General features: G+C 53.3%; 10 protein-coding genes across 10 annotated transcripts; 7 read left to right on the top strand and 3 right to left on the bottom strand.

Annotated features, from left to right (window-relative positions):
• Positions 1-681: 681 nt before the first annotated feature.
• Positions 682-1,509, top strand: PV05_03136 (protein GZF3; the record flags this gene model as incomplete). The annotated part of the gene is made up of 2 exons (XM_013463765.1): positions 682-918; positions 973-1,509. The coding sequence occupies 2 exons, from the start codon at positions 682-684 to the stop codon at positions 1,507-1,509; spliced, it is 774 nt and encodes a 257-aa protein (XP_013319219.1).
• A 488-nt stretch (positions 1,510-1,997) lies between these two features.
• Positions 1,998-4,657, top strand: PV05_03135 (uncharacterized protein). Its single transcript, XM_013463764.1, has 2 exons — positions 1,998-3,865; positions 4,073-4,657. Exons 1-2 carry the CDS (start codon positions 2,317-2,319, stop codon positions 4,459-4,461), a joined length of 1,938 nt encoding a protein of 645 aa, XP_013319218.1. The 5' UTR covers positions 1,998-2,316; the 3' UTR covers positions 4,462-4,657.
• A 119-nt stretch (positions 4,658-4,776) lies between these two features.
• PV05_03133 (uncharacterized protein) lies at positions 4,777-8,605 on the bottom strand. The gene is made up of 2 exons (XM_013463762.1): positions 8,069-8,605; positions 4,777-8,006 (listed from the first exon to the last, which is right to left on the bottom strand). Exons 1-2 carry the CDS (start codon positions 8,547-8,549, stop codon positions 6,211-6,213), a joined length of 2,277 nt encoding a protein of 758 aa, XP_013319216.1. The 5' UTR covers positions 8,550-8,605; the 3' UTR covers positions 4,777-6,210.
• Positions 5,005-6,186, top strand: PV05_03134 (uncharacterized protein; the record flags this gene model as incomplete). Its single annotated transcript, XM_013463763.1, has 1 exon — positions 5,005-6,186. The coding sequence occupies one exon, from the start codon at positions 5,005-5,007 to the stop codon at positions 6,184-6,186; it is 1,182 nt and encodes a 393-aa protein (XP_013319217.1).
• Positions 8,606-8,863: 258 nt separating the features above from the next.
• On the bottom strand, positions 8,864-10,975 carry PV05_03132 (diphthamide biosynthesis protein 1). The gene is made up of 2 exons (XM_013463761.1): positions 10,751-10,975; positions 8,864-10,700 (listed from the first exon to the last, which is right to left on the bottom strand). Exons 1-2 carry the CDS (start codon positions 10,920-10,922, stop codon positions 9,538-9,540), a joined length of 1,335 nt encoding a protein of 444 aa, XP_013319215.1. The 5' UTR covers positions 10,923-10,975; the 3' UTR covers positions 8,864-9,537.
• A 151-nt stretch (positions 10,976-11,126) lies between these two features.
• On the top strand, positions 11,127-12,448 carry PV05_03131 (uncharacterized protein). Its single transcript, XM_013463760.1, has 2 exons — positions 11,127-11,602; positions 11,649-12,448. The coding sequence occupies exons 1-2, from the start codon at positions 11,248-11,250 to the stop codon at positions 12,278-12,280; spliced, it is 987 nt and encodes a 328-aa protein (XP_013319214.1). The 5' UTR covers positions 11,127-11,247; the 3' UTR covers positions 12,281-12,448.
• A 387-nt stretch (positions 12,449-12,835) lies between these two features.
• Positions 12,836-14,334, top strand: PV05_03130 (uncharacterized protein; the record flags this gene model as incomplete). Its single annotated transcript, XM_013463759.1, has 2 exons — positions 12,836-12,899; positions 12,923-14,334. 2 exons carry the CDS (start codon positions 12,836-12,838, stop codon positions 14,332-14,334), a joined length of 1,476 nt encoding a protein of 491 aa, XP_013319213.1.
• A 194-nt stretch (positions 14,335-14,528) lies between these two features.
• PV05_03129 (uncharacterized protein) lies at positions 14,529-15,113 on the bottom strand (the record flags this gene model as incomplete). Its single annotated transcript, XM_013463758.1, has 1 exon — positions 14,529-15,113. The coding sequence occupies one exon, from the start codon at positions 15,111-15,113 to the stop codon at positions 14,529-14,531; it is 585 nt and encodes a 194-aa protein (XP_013319212.1).
• Positions 15,114-16,007: 894 nt separating this feature from the next.
• Positions 16,008-17,072, top strand: PV05_03128 (uncharacterized protein; the record flags this gene model as incomplete). The annotated part of the gene is made up of 1 exon (XM_013463757.1): positions 16,008-17,072. The coding sequence occupies one exon, from the start codon at positions 16,008-16,010 to the stop codon at positions 17,070-17,072; it is 1,065 nt and encodes a 354-aa protein (XP_013319211.1).
• A 344-nt stretch (positions 17,073-17,416) lies between these two features.
• PV05_03127 (uncharacterized protein) lies at positions 17,417-18,340 on the top strand (the record flags this gene model as incomplete). Its single annotated transcript, XM_013463756.1, has 1 exon — positions 17,417-18,340. One exon carries the CDS (start codon positions 17,417-17,419, stop codon positions 18,338-18,340), a length of 924 nt encoding a protein of 307 aa, XP_013319210.1.
• Between the last annotated feature and the right edge of the window lie 346 nt (positions 18,341-18,686).

Raw genomic sequence — 18,686 nt, 5'->3', positions numbered from 1 at the left:
ATCACCGCCAACACGGCTTCCGCAGTTGCTCCACCGCTCTTTCGAGCCTCGCCCATCGATCCTACCTATCGGCCACCATCGACACCACTGAACGAATCAAGATTGGAGGAGTACAGGATTCACAGATCACACTCGCCGTTACCACCAACTGCGGTGTATGGGAAAGATATCTCACGACCTTCATCCACGACCCTACCAAGTTCGAGCAGCTTGTACCTGAGCCAACCTCAATTCCACACTCGAAGTGCCAGTCTCAGTCTGGGAAGGGGTTATCATTCTGAGCCACGACCTGCTTTGCCGGGATTATCTGCATTAGCATCACTGGGGGGTGCACCACCACTGAGGTATGCAGAGTTTGAAAGAGGGGGTTGCAAGAACACAACTGACATGCTATATAGGTCATTCTCGGGCAGTCATGGATCACCATTGGCACATTATGGATTGTTGAACCCAGTGCCGACACCTGGAATCGCAGGAAGCGCACCTGTAAGTACTCGGTAAAGGCTCGTTGAACCGATTTCCCTGCCACCCCGAAAATCGTGCCAAGCCTCGGCCGGGCTCCTGCGAATGCGGCAATGCAACCTTCCTTCCTCCCACCTTCACCTGCATCACCTGCACCTTATCTTATCGTCTTCTCCCTGATAACAATTCTTTTCCTCCCCCGACCCCCAGACACACACCATGGCCGCCTCATTACCAAGTGCTGACCATAGTCTACCCTTTTCACAGCCTGTATGTCAAAATTGTCAGACCTCCACTACGCCCTTATGGCGACGCGACGAAGCTGGGTCGGTCCTCTGCAATGCCTGCGGACTTTTCCTCAAGCTGCACGGTCGCCCTCGTCCAATCAGTCTCAAGACGGATGTAATCAAGAGTCGCAATAGAGTCAAGACCGCCAACCAAGGGCCAAAGAAGAAGGTGAGCTCTAGAGCACCCTCTCCACAGAGCGAGCGCGGTCTCTAACTTCTCCAGTTCGATCAGAATGGCCTCCCTGCGTCCCTTCCTGAAGCCACCACTCCTAATGGCATCAACCCCCACCGTCGCGTTTCACAGATGGCTACCTCGGTGACTTCTGATCGATCGCATTCACCCGTATCGCGGACAGGCACACCTGGCGCACCACATGATCCCAACATCGCTCCTCAACATCTGTTTGACGGGGCGCTGGCCGATCACCTAAACGGCTCCCCTTCACTACCTGGTCTACATGCTCTCAACCAACCATCCCCTGGCGCGGCCGCCCTTGCCAACGACCGCTCCGAATCGGTCTCATACGACCAGCTACTGGCTGTCAACACCACTCTCCGAACCCGAGTGTCGGAATTGGAAGTCATCAACATGGTATACTCGGACAACGAGAACAGCCTACGCAGAGAGCGAGATGCGGCCTTCCGAGAGCGCGATGAATGGAAACGAAGAGTAGAAGAGTTGGAAAAGCAGCTTCAAGAGCGCGAAGATTCAGAACATCCTGCAAAGAAACCTCGACTGTCGCAAGAACCGCAAGAATAATTGCGAAACGCAGAGCTGCAAAACAGACCTCAAATACATGTCCGAGTGCGATACTCCTACAACGACGGGAGTTGAATGCTGTTCATGTTATTACCGACATCTTGATTGATACCCGACCCACGTTATGAATTTCTTTACAATTGGCGCCAGGAGGGAGATCAGTCAGCATATCCAGGTAATCATCCAATAATGTGGCTATTGCTGGCCAACTGGGCGTTGTGAGAGTTACTCACGGGTGTGAAGGACTCACTATAATGGAATCAAATCATACCTAGGTACAATGGTCACGGTCTCCGACAAGGGGAAATGGAATGGAATGGTATGAAATGAGGAAGGGTTTCATGGTTCCAAAAGTATTGTGCTTGAATGACCGGGAGGTACTTGTCCATATCTCATCCTAATATCATGTGTTGATGCTCACCCTGATCTTCTTTACACTTTTAGAGCTATGTCTGATGAGTCGAAGATTATTTATCTCTAGGTTGTGGAAACGAAAGCGTCGCTGACTGTGTTGGGTTTCCGAGCTCCTATCGCCCGTTCCTACCATCAATACCCCGAGGTCCAACCCCATATTCACGGACCCCGCAGAGTACATACTACCTAGGTGCATACAAGACTTCTTCGTCTCGTCGAGTACTTCCATACTTTCAACCAACCAAGCTCTTGATATCTAGTACCTTCGGTAGGTAGGTACCTTCAAGGAACTACTGTATGCCCAATATTTACGGAGTATACGGGGTATATATATCAGACCGATGAACGGATGACCGACCTTGTCTTACTCTACCTATTGAGCCAATTCTCGCCATGACCTCCTCATCGTCTCCATCTATCTCGGTCGCCGTCTCCCCCCTCCGCCGACCACCTTCATTCAACTTCGCCAGCGACGTCGTCGACCACTGGGCCCGCCATGACCCGTCCCAAATCGCATTATACTGGACCGACCAATCCTTGAGGGCGACCCGGAAATTGACCTATGCTCACTTCTCGCGGCAATCGCACCGCGTCGCCACACTTTTGTGCACAACCCTAAACATCAAGCAAGGCGAGACGGTCATTCTGATCGCGCCCCGGATCCCGGAGTGGTGGGAAATCGCCACAGCGTGCCTCAGGTCGGGACTGGTGCTGTGTCCGTGCACGACGCTGCTCGTGGCCAAGGATATCGAGTATCGCTTGCAGATCAGCCATGCCGCCGTCTTTATTGGGGATGAGATTGCGGTAGAGAAATGTCAAAGTGTGCGGGCGCGATGTCCGCAACTGCGCTGTGTGATTCAGATCGGTGGCAGCAGCGGCGGCGGATCAACCTCGACCACGACCACTAGTACTGCCGGCGATGGTACTGGGGTTGGTGTTGCCAGGGATGCCGTTGTCCACTTCCACGACGCCTTGTCCAGAATTCCCGACGACGCCCACTTTACGGTTCCTGCCTCACTGACGCCGACATCACCGGCCCTCACATTCTTCACGTCCGGCACGACGGGTCCGCCCAAGATGGTCCTGCACACGCAGATCTCGTACCCTCTCGCGCACGCGCTGACGGGGATGCACTGGCTCCGATTGACGTCCCAAAATGTGTATTGGAACCTGTCGGAACAGGGCTGGGCCAAAGCGGCGTGGGCGCTGTTCGCGGCCTGGAACTGTGGGGCGAGCTTGTTCGTGCACGACGACAGATTGCCCTTTGCGCCGCGCCGGACGATTGAGGTGCTGAATAGGTTTCCGATCACGACGCTGTGCGCGCCGCCGACCGTGTACAGACAGCTCGTCATGGAGGAGAATCGACGGATTTTTGCGAACCAAAGGCCCCGCGCGCTCACGCATTGTTGCGGCGCGGGCGAGCCGTTGAACCGGAGCGTCATTGAGATTTGGAAACGCATGACCACGACCACCCGCGGGAAGACCCAGGGTATGGGTATAGAGATCTGGGATGCGTACGGGCAGACCGAAACGATTGTCGTGTGTGCGAATCAGGCGGCGCACCCTGTCAGACCGGGGAGTATGGGTAAACCGATCCCCGGTGTGCCGTTGGTCGTGCTTGATGCGGATGGGAATGTGGCGGGGGATGGCGAGGAGGGTGATATTGCGATTGAAATGAACATGAACACCGCGGGAGGAGGAGGTGGAGATGGACGAGCCGATGGAAAGGCAGATACTGGAAAGAGACAGGAATTGGACTTCTTCGGTATGTTCGAAGGATATATCGACAAGACAAGCGGCAAAATCGATAACAAGATCACCACGTTCGGCAACGGTAAGAGGTTTTACATCACCGGCGACCGCGCGACGAGAGATGAAGACGGGTATTTCTGGTTCGTCGGTCGGAGCGACGACGTGATCAATTCCAGCGGGTACAGGATAGGTAAGTTTTATTCCTGACTTACGGAGTACTGTGGTTTCTTTCTTTCTTCACTTTTTTCCCACCCCCTCCCCCATTTTCTTCTCGAGCTACTGCCATACGTCGGTTCTGATTTTGATGGCGGTCTGGATTTTGGGCTTTGTGTGTTGTTCGGTCATTGACACGTCTGTCCCTCATGCTGTCTCATACTTAGTTCTGGTGGTGATATAGGTCCCTTCGAAGTCGAATCAACTCTTAAAATGCACCCCGCAGTTGTCGAGTCGGCCGTCGTCGCATCGCCGGACGCCCAGCGCGACGAAGTGGTCAAGGCCTTTATCGTGCTGACCGAGTCGGCGGCGGCGCAGCTCGTCAAGAACGAGGATCCGACAACACGAAAGCCACAGGTCCCGAAGGACGGAAAAACAGAACGAGGAGAGGCCTTGGTCGAAGAATTGCAGGACTTTTGTAAGCGCAACGCCGCGCCTTACAAGTATCCGCGGAAAATCGAGTTTGTCGAGGCAAGTTTCCTGCCCAAGACAATCAGTGGGAAAATCAAGCGGGCTGAGTTGAAGGCTTTGGAGAGGAGGAGATATAAAGAGGCATCGGGGCCGAAGTTGTAGAGTATGATACCTCCCCCGTACTTACGTGCCTCCGTTCTTCCGTGCACCAGACAGTTCAGTGAGTGAGTCAAGTTGCTGGCTTCGGGATGTACTGTAAGGTACAGAGGTCACTAAATGTATAGAGTTCTGTGTAGGTAAGTTAGTGAGGGTGGGTGGAGGGTGGTTCGAAGGGTGGACGAAGATGACATAATCCTTATTACGGGCGTCGTCTAGACTTCCCAGGTTTCTCACTCCTACTCGCAACGTCATGCCTCTCTTTAATCTTCGTGTTTCCTGCAATCATACGCACACGGTGACAGACCCTACAAAGCATGACATGGTCTGTAACTGATATAGTTACCGACACGGACACAATGTCTCAGCAATGACATGCACCGCCGTCCGCCGGCCAGAGTAGTACATCCTACATCTCATACTAGTACTACGACTTTGTCACAACCACTCTATCTAGGTAGTTTTCTCGTCGCCAGTGCGGAGTACAAGCACAAGCACCCGAGAATATTTTTTGCGATGGCAAGCACAATCATCGATCTTACTCGTACCATGACAACCCCCGTCCGAGCAGCTGCAGGTGCAGCAGATGCCATCCTCTTCCCCCTATGCACATTCATCCTCAGCCTATATACGCTCGAGCACAGCACGTCACTCTTCATCACATCGACGGCCCGACTAGCCCAAAGGCTCCACGTCTCGGAGACGCTCATCTCCTTGCTCACCGCCGGCGCCGAGTGGGAGGAACTTTTTGTTGTGATCGCCGCCTTAGTCCAGCATCGTCCGCGCCTGGCCCTGGGAAACGTCTTGGGAAGCTGTGTCGCCAATATCCTGGGCGCCTTCTCCTTGGGTCTGTTGGTGCAGGCGCAAGCGCAACAAAACCAAAACCAAAACCAAAACGGCATCACCAGCTTCGACGCGAGTGCCAGGCTATATGCCACTGTCCTGTTTACAGTGACAACGGCTGTAGTGGTCCTTTGGGGTGTTGGCTGGCTGTGGACAAAGGTCTCCGGGGCTCTGCTCGTGCTAGCTTTTGCCATCTATGTCGTTGGTGTGGGCTGGTCGATTTATCGCGGTATCTTGGATGCTCCTGAAGATTCGGATTCGTATGGCAATTCCGACTCGGGTTCGGAGTCTAGCTCGAGTCCTGACTCAATGCCAGAAGGAGTAGGTGGTGGTGGTGGTGGTGGTGGTGGTAGGGCCGATGCGAACGCACGAAACGATATCGACGAGTCCGAGTCAACGGCCTTGTTAAATCGAAGGAGACAGAGACAACACTACCGATGCATCATTTGGGATCTCGGCAGACTTCTCGTCGGATTTGTCGCGCTCTCAATGAGCGGCTACCTACTTTCGCACTCGTCCAGACTGCTGGCAGCCAGATTCAACATCTCGGAAACCGTCTTCGGCGCCACACTCTTATCCTTCGCCACGACTCTACCCGAGAAATTTGTCGCTGTGGTTAGCGGAGCCCGTGGACATCATGGCATCATGGTGGCCAATACGGTCGGAAGCAATATCTTCCTGTTGACTCTTTGCTTGGGCGTGACAATTCTCGGATCTGCCAGTCTTGCAGAGTCGGCAAGTTATGCCCATGAAATTTTCTGGGTGTGGGCTTCTTCAGCCAGCCTCACTCTGGCCATCCTGGTTGGCTCGCATAGACTGGTTGGAGTGGCGATGCTGATTGCATACGTGACCTTTCTGGTCCTTGAATTCGTGCTGAACAGAGCCTGATACCGGCCCACAAGACTTCAGTTCTTAGATGGGAATACCAACGATATCTCCGCCCTCCCTACCGTCCGGGACGAGATCACCATACACCGTGATGGGAATCACGACTTCAAAGGTCTCACAATCCAAGTGCTCCACAGCAACATTGATCGCTCCTCGTTCATCCCTGACGACCCCTTCAAGCAGATTAGTCACATGCTTCATATCGCCCTCATCGGTCTCCACAGGCTTGATGGTCCCAAATTCAAAACGGAGACTCCAATCGAGATTGACACCACTGGTAACAAAGGTGGGCGTCGCTCCCGCTGGGATACTTGGAGCAAATGTGACTCGCTTGGCGAAGAGGATATTCTCGGACTGTGCCGCATAGATCTTCCTCGTTACCCTGTTGATCGTGGCGGCGGATCTGACTGCAAGAGGAGGACTGACTTTCTCTGTAGTTTCCAGCGTCGACCGAAGCATGGCGCAAGACACCTGGCTCTCCGAAAGATCAATCACAGCTGTGATGGTTTCGCCGAGTCGGTGCAGAGGTCTGTCGATGACAATGACGGCAACTCTCAGCCCGTTTCGCGCAATTTCAAACCGGTTTGAGCTCGAAGAGCTATCCGTGCTCTGATTACTGTAGAAAATAGCCCGGTTGATGGCTTGCAGACCCTGGTGGCCCTCTGCACCGTCACGTTTCGCTAAGAATGCATCCATCGTACCGCTACTAGACTGCCTGCGCTGGTTGCGGTCCAGCAGCTTGTCAACAAACTCGAGGAATTCGGTGGTAGACTTCTCGTGTGATCGTGTCGCGTGAGATTCGGCTTCTTCACCTTCTTCATGTTCCAGGGAGATGATCGATTTTGTTGTGGCGAGATCTCGCAGTATGACATGAGGCTGCATCAGGTCATGGCCAAAGATCTCGCCGTCGTAGTTGACGCCGGAAAACACGCGAACGGGGACGTTGACTTGTCGAACTGTGTGTACGTCCCGACCTCCAAGTGCACCCTGTACGCCAACAGTCAGGTTATACGATATCTTGATGGCCTTGCCTCGATGACTAGATGGTAGTCCAGGTGGAAGTGGATATGTGTACGAGTAGCTGTGCTCCTCTCCAGGCTCGAGGTGCATGTCGACAAACAGCAATGACTGCGGTGTCGACAACAACGGAATGGCTCGAGAGTTTCGTATTGCGTGCATTTGCGTCACGCTGCTCCCGTCGTCGCCGCTGATCAAGCTGTTCAATGATTCGCCAAAATCCTTCAGACTGAAGTTCCCCAGGAACCCACTGGTCGGGCGAGGTTTCTTCATGCCGACCACGCCACCGCCTGCTTGGCCACCGAGGAAGCCTTTGCTTTTGACCTCTTCAAAATGCGATTGGTCGACCAGTGACGCGTCCAGGGTAAATGTGGCGTTCAGTTGTGCATAGCCCATGAGCAGATTGACGCCTCGAGGCTTTTGCGCCGGCCTTAGTGGAATCCGCGGAAGAGGGAGAGAAAGGCTGGGGGTTGGTCGGTGATCCGACATGATAGAAGGCTGTTCAGACATGAGAGTCTCCTGCGAGTGATTGCTGAGAGAATAAAAGTCGCCACTACTTCGCTCGCTGGTCACTTGACTCGTCCTTGAGAGGATTCGAGTGGCGGGCTCACTGTTGTCGCTGGGACTCAGAGCCTGGCGCACGCGATCGGTCGGAGCCGCTGCTGCAGGAAACTTGAAGTCCGGTGTCGACTCACGACTTTGGCCAGCAGCTGGTGACAGCGGGCTGCGCGGACCATGTGTTGGTGGTTGCGGCGAGCTTCCACGAGAAGCCTGGCTTAGCTGGCTCGTTCTGCGATGCGAGTCTGGATCATTTCATTGAGCAACTAGTACAGGGAACCCGGAAGTGACAGTGAGCACCACTTACCATGGTGGATTTGGACCGTAGATGATCGCTGATGACTCAATCTTTGCTGCTTTGCCCAGCTGCCAGCGGACGCGTCCGCATGGTCGGTCGCGGCGATAGGAGATGTCATTGAGATGATGGATACCGATCTCTGCTTGAAGCCGGGTCTCTCTACTACAGGTGACGGCAGATCGTTCGCCGGTGGAGGGTTTTGTAGCGAGGCAGTCGGTTTGTGTCGACCGCGCGCGTCGGGGAAACACTCATTGTCGGTGGTGGCGGACCTCCCATTTTGACTCAATCTTGAATGACCATGGGTTCTGGACGAATGCGCAGCAATCTGACTTATGCTGGCTTGCCGGCTATTGCGCCTTTTTGGGATAGAAGGACTGACTGGTTCGATCAAGTTCGCAACGTTTTTGAAAGTGATTGTACATCGAAGCTCTTCGCCCGCGAAAACGGACTGTTCATGAAAGCGGACGATTACATGAATGTCCGAATGCATAACACGGCCTGAAAGGCTTCAGACCAGTCTAATTGAAAGACGGTATTGAAGGGTGAAGTATCTTATGGAGACAGAATCGCAAGAGGACTACACACCATGATGGGGACCATCATCGACGGTGTTGGCCGCTCTGGCTAAACATCGGCAATAGGTGGCCTCATCGAGGAATCACCTTGCAACCACCTTTGGACGTACCACGACCACCACGACACACAACGGGCGGCCAGTCGTCGATATAGCGAGGCTCCTAACCTGTGATGGATCCAGGTTGCAAGATCATCAGGGAGTTCGCATAATACAATCAATAACATTTATGATCTTTATACAGAATAGGTAATCACATCTTGCCATAGATGTCCAGCAACGTAGCCCCGACCAGTTCATTGCATCATCAAGATCAGTACTGCCATCATTCCATCAACCCAGGAGGTCGGGAAACCCCCTATGATCAATGATCTGGGTTCAGCCATCGAGGCTCTGACGAAGCCATCAGCTCGTTCACACAATCCTCCACCCTTCGCCATCACCATGCCCCGGACACTTCCAATCCTCTCACCCTTGCAGGATACCGACTCGTCATAGTTCCGGCTCGTTCAGGATGCTTCTGATGCAGGTGTGCATCCATCGCAGAGTTCATGCATTTGCTGCTACCACGCCCGGCCGTGATGTTTTTGCGCGAAGGGTGTCTTGCTTGCAGCCTCCGGATTCGCTGGTTCAACAACTGGTGGCAGGAGGAAAGAACGGCTGGCATCAGACTCTGGATCTCTGTCACGATCGACTCCTCCAGTGGCTCCATCATAGTCAGGCGCGCTCCTGACTTTTTGGTGACATACATTCACAAAACGCACTGCTCATCCCGTCGTAATGGTTTTTGGGTGAGCCTAGGCTCAGTCCCATCACTTGCGACAAAGGGCGGTGCTTGTGATTTCGGCATGGTCACAGCGCAGCGATTGCTCAAGGTTTCTTTCCCCAGTCGCATCCCAAGTGTTCAACCAGAGACTGCCACCTGAGCCGCGAGCTTCTCCGTCGTTCTGCCCAGTCCATTATTTGCATAGAAATCCATGGGATAGGTGCCGTCTCCCTGCTCCCACCCTTGTTGACCGCCTAGCACTACTAGAGCTTCATATGGTGTCAACAATGGTCGCGAAAAAGCATAACCCCAGTCGATACTCAATCGAGGACAGGCAATCTGGACCCAGCAGTCCACATCTTCAAAGAGAGCCAACTTGCCAGGGAATATCTCGCTGAGCATAAGGTTGATGTATGGTATACCTTGCTTGGTGAGGTAGTTTTGAATCATGGTCAGGGTATGCGGATTGCCTTGGCGGCCCAATGCTCCAAGAATCAGACCCCATTTCTTAGCCCTTTTTGCAGTGTTGATTGCACTGGTTCGCATGTCGAGCATTTCATCGTGTGAGTAAGTCTCTCGAGTCAATTTCCGCGAGTATGGGTCATATCGAAAAGCCGGGATGGTCGGATTTGCTATCATCGCAGCTTCAAGGTGGAAGCGCCCATCGCCAAGGTAAAGAATGAGGTCAACGCTTTGGTCTTTGGTAAGTTTAGGAGCAGTACAGCCCAGTACCTCGCCCTTGCTCAGTGGCATGACTTGAGGCACGACTAGCCTCAAGCCTTCCGCTTCAAGGGCAGGTCTGATGGTATGAAGTGTTGCATTGAATTGTATTGTACCCACCATGGCGATTGTCTTGCCTGGAGATATATTGCGAGACAAGGTGCTCACCAGATGTTTAATGTCGATAGATATGTCCACAAAGATGTAGAGAGTGGCTATCTTCGTGGCAGACACGGGTATCAGACAACTGTGTGCATAGTGGACCAGAAGATCACATCCTAGGGCTCTTGCGGTGTAGTCATCAATGCAACATGCGCCGTAAGTGACGTCTCCCATGATCAAGGTCTCGGTGCCAGGACAGAATTGGGTCAGGATGTCGGAGATGGTAGTGGCAAACATCAAAAGACCCTCGGGGAATTGTAAGGCGACTCGTTTCGCCTCGAGAGTCCGTATCCGATGGATGGTTTTGGGTATTTCGAAGCTGTAATTGTGAGGAAGCAAGGCTATTGCGGCCTGAATGTCTGGGTCATCGAGGATTTCTGCAGGTACCTGGTTCAGGGCCCGTGGTGACTTGCGCTGGACTATATCACTGTCAGTCAACATCGACTTTATGAGACTCGTCCGACCAGACCTTTGGGTACCACTGCGGTCGTCTCCTCGACAGACCCCTTCGCATCTTGCCCATGTTTTGCCTGCGCATCTGCCGTCCTTCTTCCAACGAACCTTCTCTTGGGTGTCCTGCTTGCAGGGACACTCTCCTCGGGCGCAGTAGGGAACGCCCCGGGCATGGAGGCGTCGTCCATATTTCGTGCTCGGGCCCGAAGGCTCAAATTGATGTGGTCTCGCTCGATCGTTGAAGGGTCAAGACTTGTCGGCGGCATCTCAAAAATTGTCGCAGATCTCCAAAATCGCAGGCTCGGAAGTGCGGAGAATCTGCCTCCGGATTTGTTTTGCTGTTGGCGTCATACATTTCCTGCTTCACTTTCATGTGCAACAGACTTTCGACCAAAAAAGAGTCCGGGACACAGATGAATGATTTGACAGTCCAAGTGATATAAACTTGGTAGGTCGAGATGAGAGCTGCGTCAGGACGCGTGTAATTCTCCTCGCACAATCGAATTGTCGATCATGCCTCTGCTACAATCTCTCCTGACAGCGACAAACTTCCGCAATCCTTTCTTGCGGAATCTCATACCCTCTGTTAGCCTTGCTTTTGGGATCCAAGCAGGAGTTGCCGCTCCATCTATACTGGCAGGATCGGAGAGGTTCTACGACCTGTCCGGCTCCCTGACCTATCTCTCGTGCACGGCATTGAGCTTATATCTCCCTGCTCTGCGCGCTCGAACGGCGGCCGCATTAGCAGGGCAGACAAAGCCAGCCTGGCTTAGCCTTCTCAATGCTCTCCAGGGGACAGGAGGCCCATATGGCTTCAACTGGAGGCAGGTGTTTCTAAGCGCTGCAGTCAGCTTCTGGGCGTCTCGCCGTGAGTTACACACAAGTTTGTACATGGTCGAGCTGATCTGAGCTAGTCGGCACCTACCTCTTCACGCGCATCCTCTCTGACGGTGAGGATTCCCGTTTCAAGGACATCCGCAACTCACCCCCCAAGTTCGCAGTCGCCTTTTTTGCTCAGGCAACCTGGGTGTCCCTCTGCTTGCTGCCAGTGCTTGCGGTAAACTCATTACCTGCGTCCACTTTCGCTGCCTTAGGAGGCGCGATTTCAATTACAGACATCATCGGCATCCTGCTTTATGTTGGTGGCATGAGTTTCGAGATGACGGCGGATAGACAGAAGAGCAAGTGGTCGCAAGAAAAGAAAGAGAAGAAACATGACGAGGACTTTCTGACCCGAGGGTTGTGGAGCAAGAGTCGACATCCCAACTACTTTGGTGAGAGTACATTGTGGACAGGGATTGCAACACTGTCACTTGGTGTTCTTGCATCAAATGCCGGCGTTGCTGGAATGGGGCTTGCCGGCGGTGTGGCAGGGAAAGCTATTGCTCTCCTAAGCGCCGGCGTCAGTCCTGCGTTTGTGACGTTCTTGCTTTTCAAGGTGTCGGGCATACCTCTGAGCGAAACCAAGTACGACAAGAAGTACGGAGATCGAGCGGACTATCAGAAGTGGAAGAAAGAGACCCCTATGTTCTTTCCAAAGTTGTGAAAGATCGAGAGATATCGGACTAGCCTGAATCAAGATACAGACAACCACTTCTCTATCCCAGATCACCGTCTTTTCAAACTCGATCTGAACCTATTCAAGCGTGCAGCCAGCTGATCGAACCCTCGCTGCTGTGATGACCCATGCTTTTCATGGTTCTCCGTCGGACATTCTTCTAAACGGTGGACATGAAAGACGAGGTTCCGGTGGCCTAAAGATTGACCATCTTGTTAATCGAGTCGCTCATCTTGAGGCTCGTTGGATGTAATCATGCTCCTGTATGAATGTCTTCGAGGTCGGGTTACTTGCCGGGTGTGACAAGAACGTTGCAATGCAAACCTAGGAGTCGTAGGCATGTCTCCTGATATGACGACCTAGGCGGCCGTAGCGACCGACATCGAAAGTCATGAGGAAGCGAAGATCAGAACAAGCGAGTGGCTCAGGACGGATTCGCTTGTCCCAAGAATAGCACAATAGGTACGCCCGATATTGCTCAGCACCAGCGGTATGTACATGCCAAGAACACCAAAACTGGTCCAGGTCTCAATTCTAATTATCATGTCAGCGTTCGACTCCAGCGAGGGCATCTACCTGGCCGGCCGAAATCGAAAGGTTGTCTGTTGTATGTGCTCGGTTATGACACAGCGCTCCTGGGCAACTTTTTTGGGTACCCTTCGTTCCAGAAAAGGTACGGCCAGCAATTCGGCGATGGCTATCAGCTCGCTCCACGCTGGCAAGCGGCTCTTTCCAACTCGACCACCCTCGGCGTGGTCCTGGGGCTCTTAGCCACCGGCTGGCTCGTCGACATGTTCGGCTTCAAACGCGTCAGCTACGTCTCATATACCTTCCCGGTGGGCTTCATCTTCATCACCTTCTTCGCGCCCAGCATGTCCGTCCTACTCACCGGCGAACTTCTTTGCGGACTATGCTGGGGTGTGTTCAACATCCTTGGACCCACGTACGCGTCCGAGGTCATGCCGGTCGTGCTCCGCGGATACCTGACGTCGTACGTCAACCTGTGTTGGGTCATCGGTCAATTCATCGCGGCCGGCGTGCTGAACGGGTTGATCCATCGGACCGACCAGTGGGCCTATAGGTTGCCGTTCGCGATCCAGTGGATCTGGCCTCTGCCTTTACTCGTCGCCACCGTTTTCGCTCCCGAATCGCCCTGGTGGCTGGTCAGAAAAGGGAGAATTGCAGAAGCTGAACATTCCCTGGCGAGACTGGCTAAGCGAGGAGCCACCGATCTCAAGGCAAACGTCGCCCTCTTGGTGCACACGGACAACCTCGAAAAGGAGATCGAGACCTGTTCGACATACATGGACTGCTTCAAGGGTCCGGACCGGCGACGGACCGAGATTTGCAGCATGGTCTTCGGCATCCAAATTTACTGTGGCCTGAACTTTGCCCAGTACTGCACCTACTTCATGGAGCAAGCCGGCCTCAATACCGCAGACGCATACAAGATGAGCTTGGGATACAACGGTCTGGCCTTTGTCGGCACCGTCTTGTCCTGGTTTTTGATCGGCACCATGGGACGAAGGACGATTTACGTCGGTGGCCTCGGCATATTGACGGTCCTCATGTTCTTGATCGGCTTCGTCTCCCTAGCCGCTTCGGCAAACAAGGCTGCTATGTGGGCGCAGTCGGCTTTAATGCTGGTCTGGATTTTCTTCTACGACCTTACCGTTGGCCCACTCGCCTACACGATCGCCTCGGAGACATCATCGACACGCTTGAGAGACAAAACGCTCGCAATCGGCAGAAACCTGGAAAACGTGTCGGCCATCGTGGCCGGCACCATCCTCCCCTATATGCTCAACCCCGGGTCTGGCGACTGGAAAGGCAAGACGGCCTTCTTCTGGGGAGGTCTGTCCTTGTTGTGCTTTGTTTGGGCTTACTTCAGGCTGCCGGAGTGCAAGGGCAGAACTTACGAAGAGCTCGATCTCTTGTTTGCCAAGGAGGTACCTGCGCGCAAATTCAAGGGCTACCTTGTCAATGCCTACTCTGCGGATGAGGTAACTCTTTCGACGGAAGTGGCCAAGGTGCAAAAGTAAGAGATCGATCATTCAGGCTGAGACCGTTGCGCGTGGACCTGGATCACTCTTGATATGCCATTGGATCAGATCAGCTTGTCGGCACTATAGAACAACATGGAAGATCCACGTTGGCAGCATTAGATCGGCCCATAGTACAAGTACTTGATATTCTCCGCCTTTTCAAATTTTGGCATAGATACTAGTATCTCTCGCTATCTTTTCGTATCGAAACGCTCTTGTAGGACGGTCGACCATTGTCCTACCGGGGGATACAGCGTGCCATATCTACTCAACACCCTGACCGCCGTCTTGAACGAGTTGTCTAACTGTTCTAGACCGAAAGTTACCTGTGCGTTCTTGACAAAAGTCATACCCAAAGATATCGTAAAAATGGAGGTCAGCGTCATCGCGATGTGCGGCAGCAAAACCGGCTTCGAAAAGAAGTCAGCAGCTGCGTCCACGAATGAGCAGTACGAGCGCACACATTTTTCGGCAGCCGATACGAGCTCTGGAGACTCATCGGTGGTAATGACAGCCTTGTAAAGCGCCAGCCAGAAAATCCCGCATGTGTGAGCGTGATATTGCAACTTGAGATAAAGACTCAGGTCGCCCCGGGAAAAGCCCACGTCTGGGAATGCCAACGCCGGTGGAAGGTGGCTGCGCCATTCGAGTACCTGGAATTCCAGTTCCTCAGCGACGAGCGTGGGAAAGTGAATTTCGTTATGATGTTGCAATGAACTTGACGAGAAGTTCCGATCGGACTGCTCCATCATCTTTTGGATTGCGACTTCGGCCATGAAAAAGATGCACATCCCACCATCTTACTGCCCATTCTCAAATGTGCCTGACGGCAGTGGGATATACTCCTCGAGGCTCCGCAATCCAGAACTGGCGAGGTTGAGCTGCACCAGCAATTCTCTCTCCATGACGTAAATGGAGTAGATTGAGGTCTATTCAGTGCCCAACCTGCAACGACCGTCTTTCCAAGCAGCGACCAGTAAGGTCAATGACTTCAAACCCACTGCAGTTGGGGCTCAGTTTGGTCCATCTTGGAGCACACCCTGGTTCCGCATCACCATTGAGATTCCCGCATATAAGGACAAACTGGAATTCCACTGGGACTGCCACTCTGAAGGGATGATCTGGACAGAGGATGGTGAGCCCATCCATGGCCTGACAGGGGGCCATTTCCAGGATAGGAGAGTGGAATTCATCATTCCCCGATCATGGCAGGGCAGGAAAGCATTTTACGTCGAGGCCAGCATGAACGGCATGTTCGGTTGCGCACAGTGCCTCGATCTCAGCATTGGCGGACCTCACCATCCTGCAAACGACATCATTCAACCGCCAAAAGCCGACAGACAGTTTCTGCTGGAGACGGCGGAGCTTGTCGAACCAGATCAGGATGCATGGGCTCTGTACTGGGATTTTCAGGTCATTTCAGACCTCGCACGGACTCTATCACCAAATACATGGGAAGCCCAAAGATGTTTGGGAATAGCCAACGAGATCATGAACGTTTTCCAACGAGATGACCATCCCAGCATCTCGGCCTGTCGGTCTTTGGCTAAAACGCTGTTGGCAGAGGTGCAGGCTGATCGGGATCACTCAACCCTGGTGAGTGCGATCGGACATTGCCACATTGCCACATTGACACTGCATGGCTCTGGCCTTTTGGTGAGACGAAGAGAATGGTGGCTCGATCGTGGGCCACGCAGGTGGACCTCATGGACAGGTATGCAGAACACCGTTTTGCCGCCTCTCAAGCCCAACAGTACAAGTGGTTAAAAGCAGACTATCCCTCGATATATGAACGGGTCAAACAGAAAATCAAATCCGGGCAATTCATCCCTGTTGGAGGCTCCTGGGTCGAAAACGACACGAATTTCCCGTCGGGGGAATCGCTTTGTCGGCAACTCATCTATGGACAGCGCTTCTTCCAGAAGGAATTTGGCATCACCTGCAAGACGTTCTGGCTACCTGACACCGTCGGGTACGCACCACAGTTACCGCAACTCCTGAGGCTGGCCGGCATGCCATATTTCTTCACGCAAAAGATGTCGTGGAACAACATCAACAAGTTTCCAAACTCGACATTCAATTGGGTTGGCTTGGATAATACGCAGGTGCTCACTCACATGGCTCCCACGGAGACCTACAATGCCCAAGTCGAAGCCGGCGAGCTCCAGAAGAGTGTTAGCAATCACGGCAACTTGGCAGAGGACAAGCACTCGCTGTTACTTTTTGGCAATGGCGACGGAGGCGGAGGTCCGCTGGCAGGCATGCTTGAGCGCCTCAAACGGTTTCAAAGTCTGTCCGATACGATCGGTGCTGTTCCGAGGGTGGGCATCGTCGACACCGTCGATGAGTTCTTTGAAGGTATTCAGAACAGAACTCAGGGAGGAAAAGAGCTGGTCACATGGCATGGCGAATTGTACCTGGAGTTCCATCGAGGCACGTATACTTCTCAAGCAAGAACAAGATCGAACAATCGACGCGCTGAAATCTTGTTGCGCGAGTTGGAATATCTCACCTCAATGGCGCTCTTCACCAAGAGGCACAGATACCCAAAGGACACACTAGACTCCATGTGGGAGGACGTGCTCTTGTGCCAATTCCACGATGTCTTGCCAGGGTCTTGTATCGAAATGGTCTACGAAGACACCACAGTCATCTACGACGAGGTGATGAGGAAAAGGGGCAAAGATCCGCCAAGACGCACTCGTGGCTCTCAGAACAGACCGCGACGGACTTAGCCTCCTGAATACTCTGTCATGGCCTCGCTCCGAGATTATCAAGGTCGACGACGTGTCCGGTTTCAGTAATGCACAACTTGAAGGTGACAGCAAAGCAGGAGGAGGCTTACTAAATGTGGGCTCAGAGGGTCTTGGGGTGACTGACCTGAGCGAAGTGCCATACACGCCTGTCACCGTGCACGAAGAAAACGGAACCTTTGTCCTCCAGAACGATCATCTGCGGGTGTGTATTCAAGGCGGTGAGATTGTCTCACTGATCGACCGAGGGCTGCAGAGGGAATTACTTCCTGAGGGGGTCAGAGGCAATCGAATGGTCCTCTTCGACGACCAGCCACTTTACTGGGATGCTTGGGACGTCGAGATCCATCATCTCGAGAAGTATCAGTACGTCGAACCAGGCAGTGGCGATTCTAGACCACGGTCCCCTTCGTGCTTCGGTCAAAGTTGAGCAGAAAATCTCGCAAAAATCGTGGATCACCTCAATCATCTCGCTTGATGCCGTTCTCAACGGACCGTCGTACGCCGATGGTTTCAACGACGCGCTCAGCCAGGTGCAGATCGAATGCGAGTGCGAGTGGCGTGAGGACCGGAAATTCCTCAAGGCCGAATTTGCATGGGATCTCTGCAACCCTTCAGCAGACTACGAGACTCAATTCGGGATCATACGACGGCCCACGCACTCCAACACGACCTGGGACAGCGCGAAATTCGAAGTGGTCTGCCACAAGTTCGCCAATCTCGACGAGTTTGGTTATGGTGTGGCCATCTTGAACGATTCCAAGTACGGCTTTTCCACGCACGGTCGCACGCAGAGGCTGAGTCTCTTGCGGAGTCCCAAGGCGCCCGATGCGCATGCGGACATGGGCCGGCAACGATTCAAGTACGCCATTCTGCCTCACCGTGGCATGTTGAACCAGTCGGCCGTGGTGCGAGCCGGTTTCAACTTCAACTCACCACTCCAAGTCGTACCCAGATGTGCTAGATTGCCCCGGATCGTCGTGGACGGCGGGCCAAACGTCGTGTTGGAAACCATCAAGAGATCAGAGGACGGAACGGACCTGGTCATGAGGGCATATGAGGCTTATGGAGGTGCGGCAAGCGTCACCATCAACGTGGATCTCAAGCTCGATTCGGCTTGCAGAGTGGACTTGATGGAGGAGAAGATCGAAGCTCTGGAGGTGCAGACCACCCCGACCGGGAGTGCCTTGCCATTGTGCTTGAAAGCTTTCGAGGTTGTGACGATCCATGCTGGTGTTGCTGGATTTTGACGGACGTACCTAGTAGACTAGGTGGTTGTGGTTGTTTCATGGCTGAGGCCAAAAGATCGATTGAACACCATTGTAGGGGGCCGGGGACAGGGCAGCCGGCTAAGACAGTAAGACATTCTGCACTGTTCGAAGTGAAGACATGACTCCGAGTCGGCGATCTCGATCATCTGCATGTTCAGACAAATATTATAATGCTGTTAGATTTCTGGGAAGCTTGCTCTGTTCGATGGAAATACCTGAACAACCTGCGTGAACCTCCTCAGGTGGGTGGGATGTCAGGCGTGTCAGGTCAGCATTCGCTGTACCTTCCACTTCCAGACATCAGGATGACGACGGACCATGGACG

The sequence above is a fragment of the Exophiala xenobiotica genome (genome assembly GCF_000835505.1).
Source record: "Exophiala xenobiotica strain CBS 118157 unplaced genomic scaffold supercont1.2, whole genome shotgun sequence".
Classification (NCBI taxonomy): Eukaryota; Fungi; Ascomycota; class Eurotiomycetes; order Chaetothyriales; family Herpotrichiellaceae; genus Exophiala; species Exophiala xenobiotica.
Note: the sequence above shows the minus strand (reverse complement) of the source record. Positions and strands in the feature narration are given on the sequence as shown.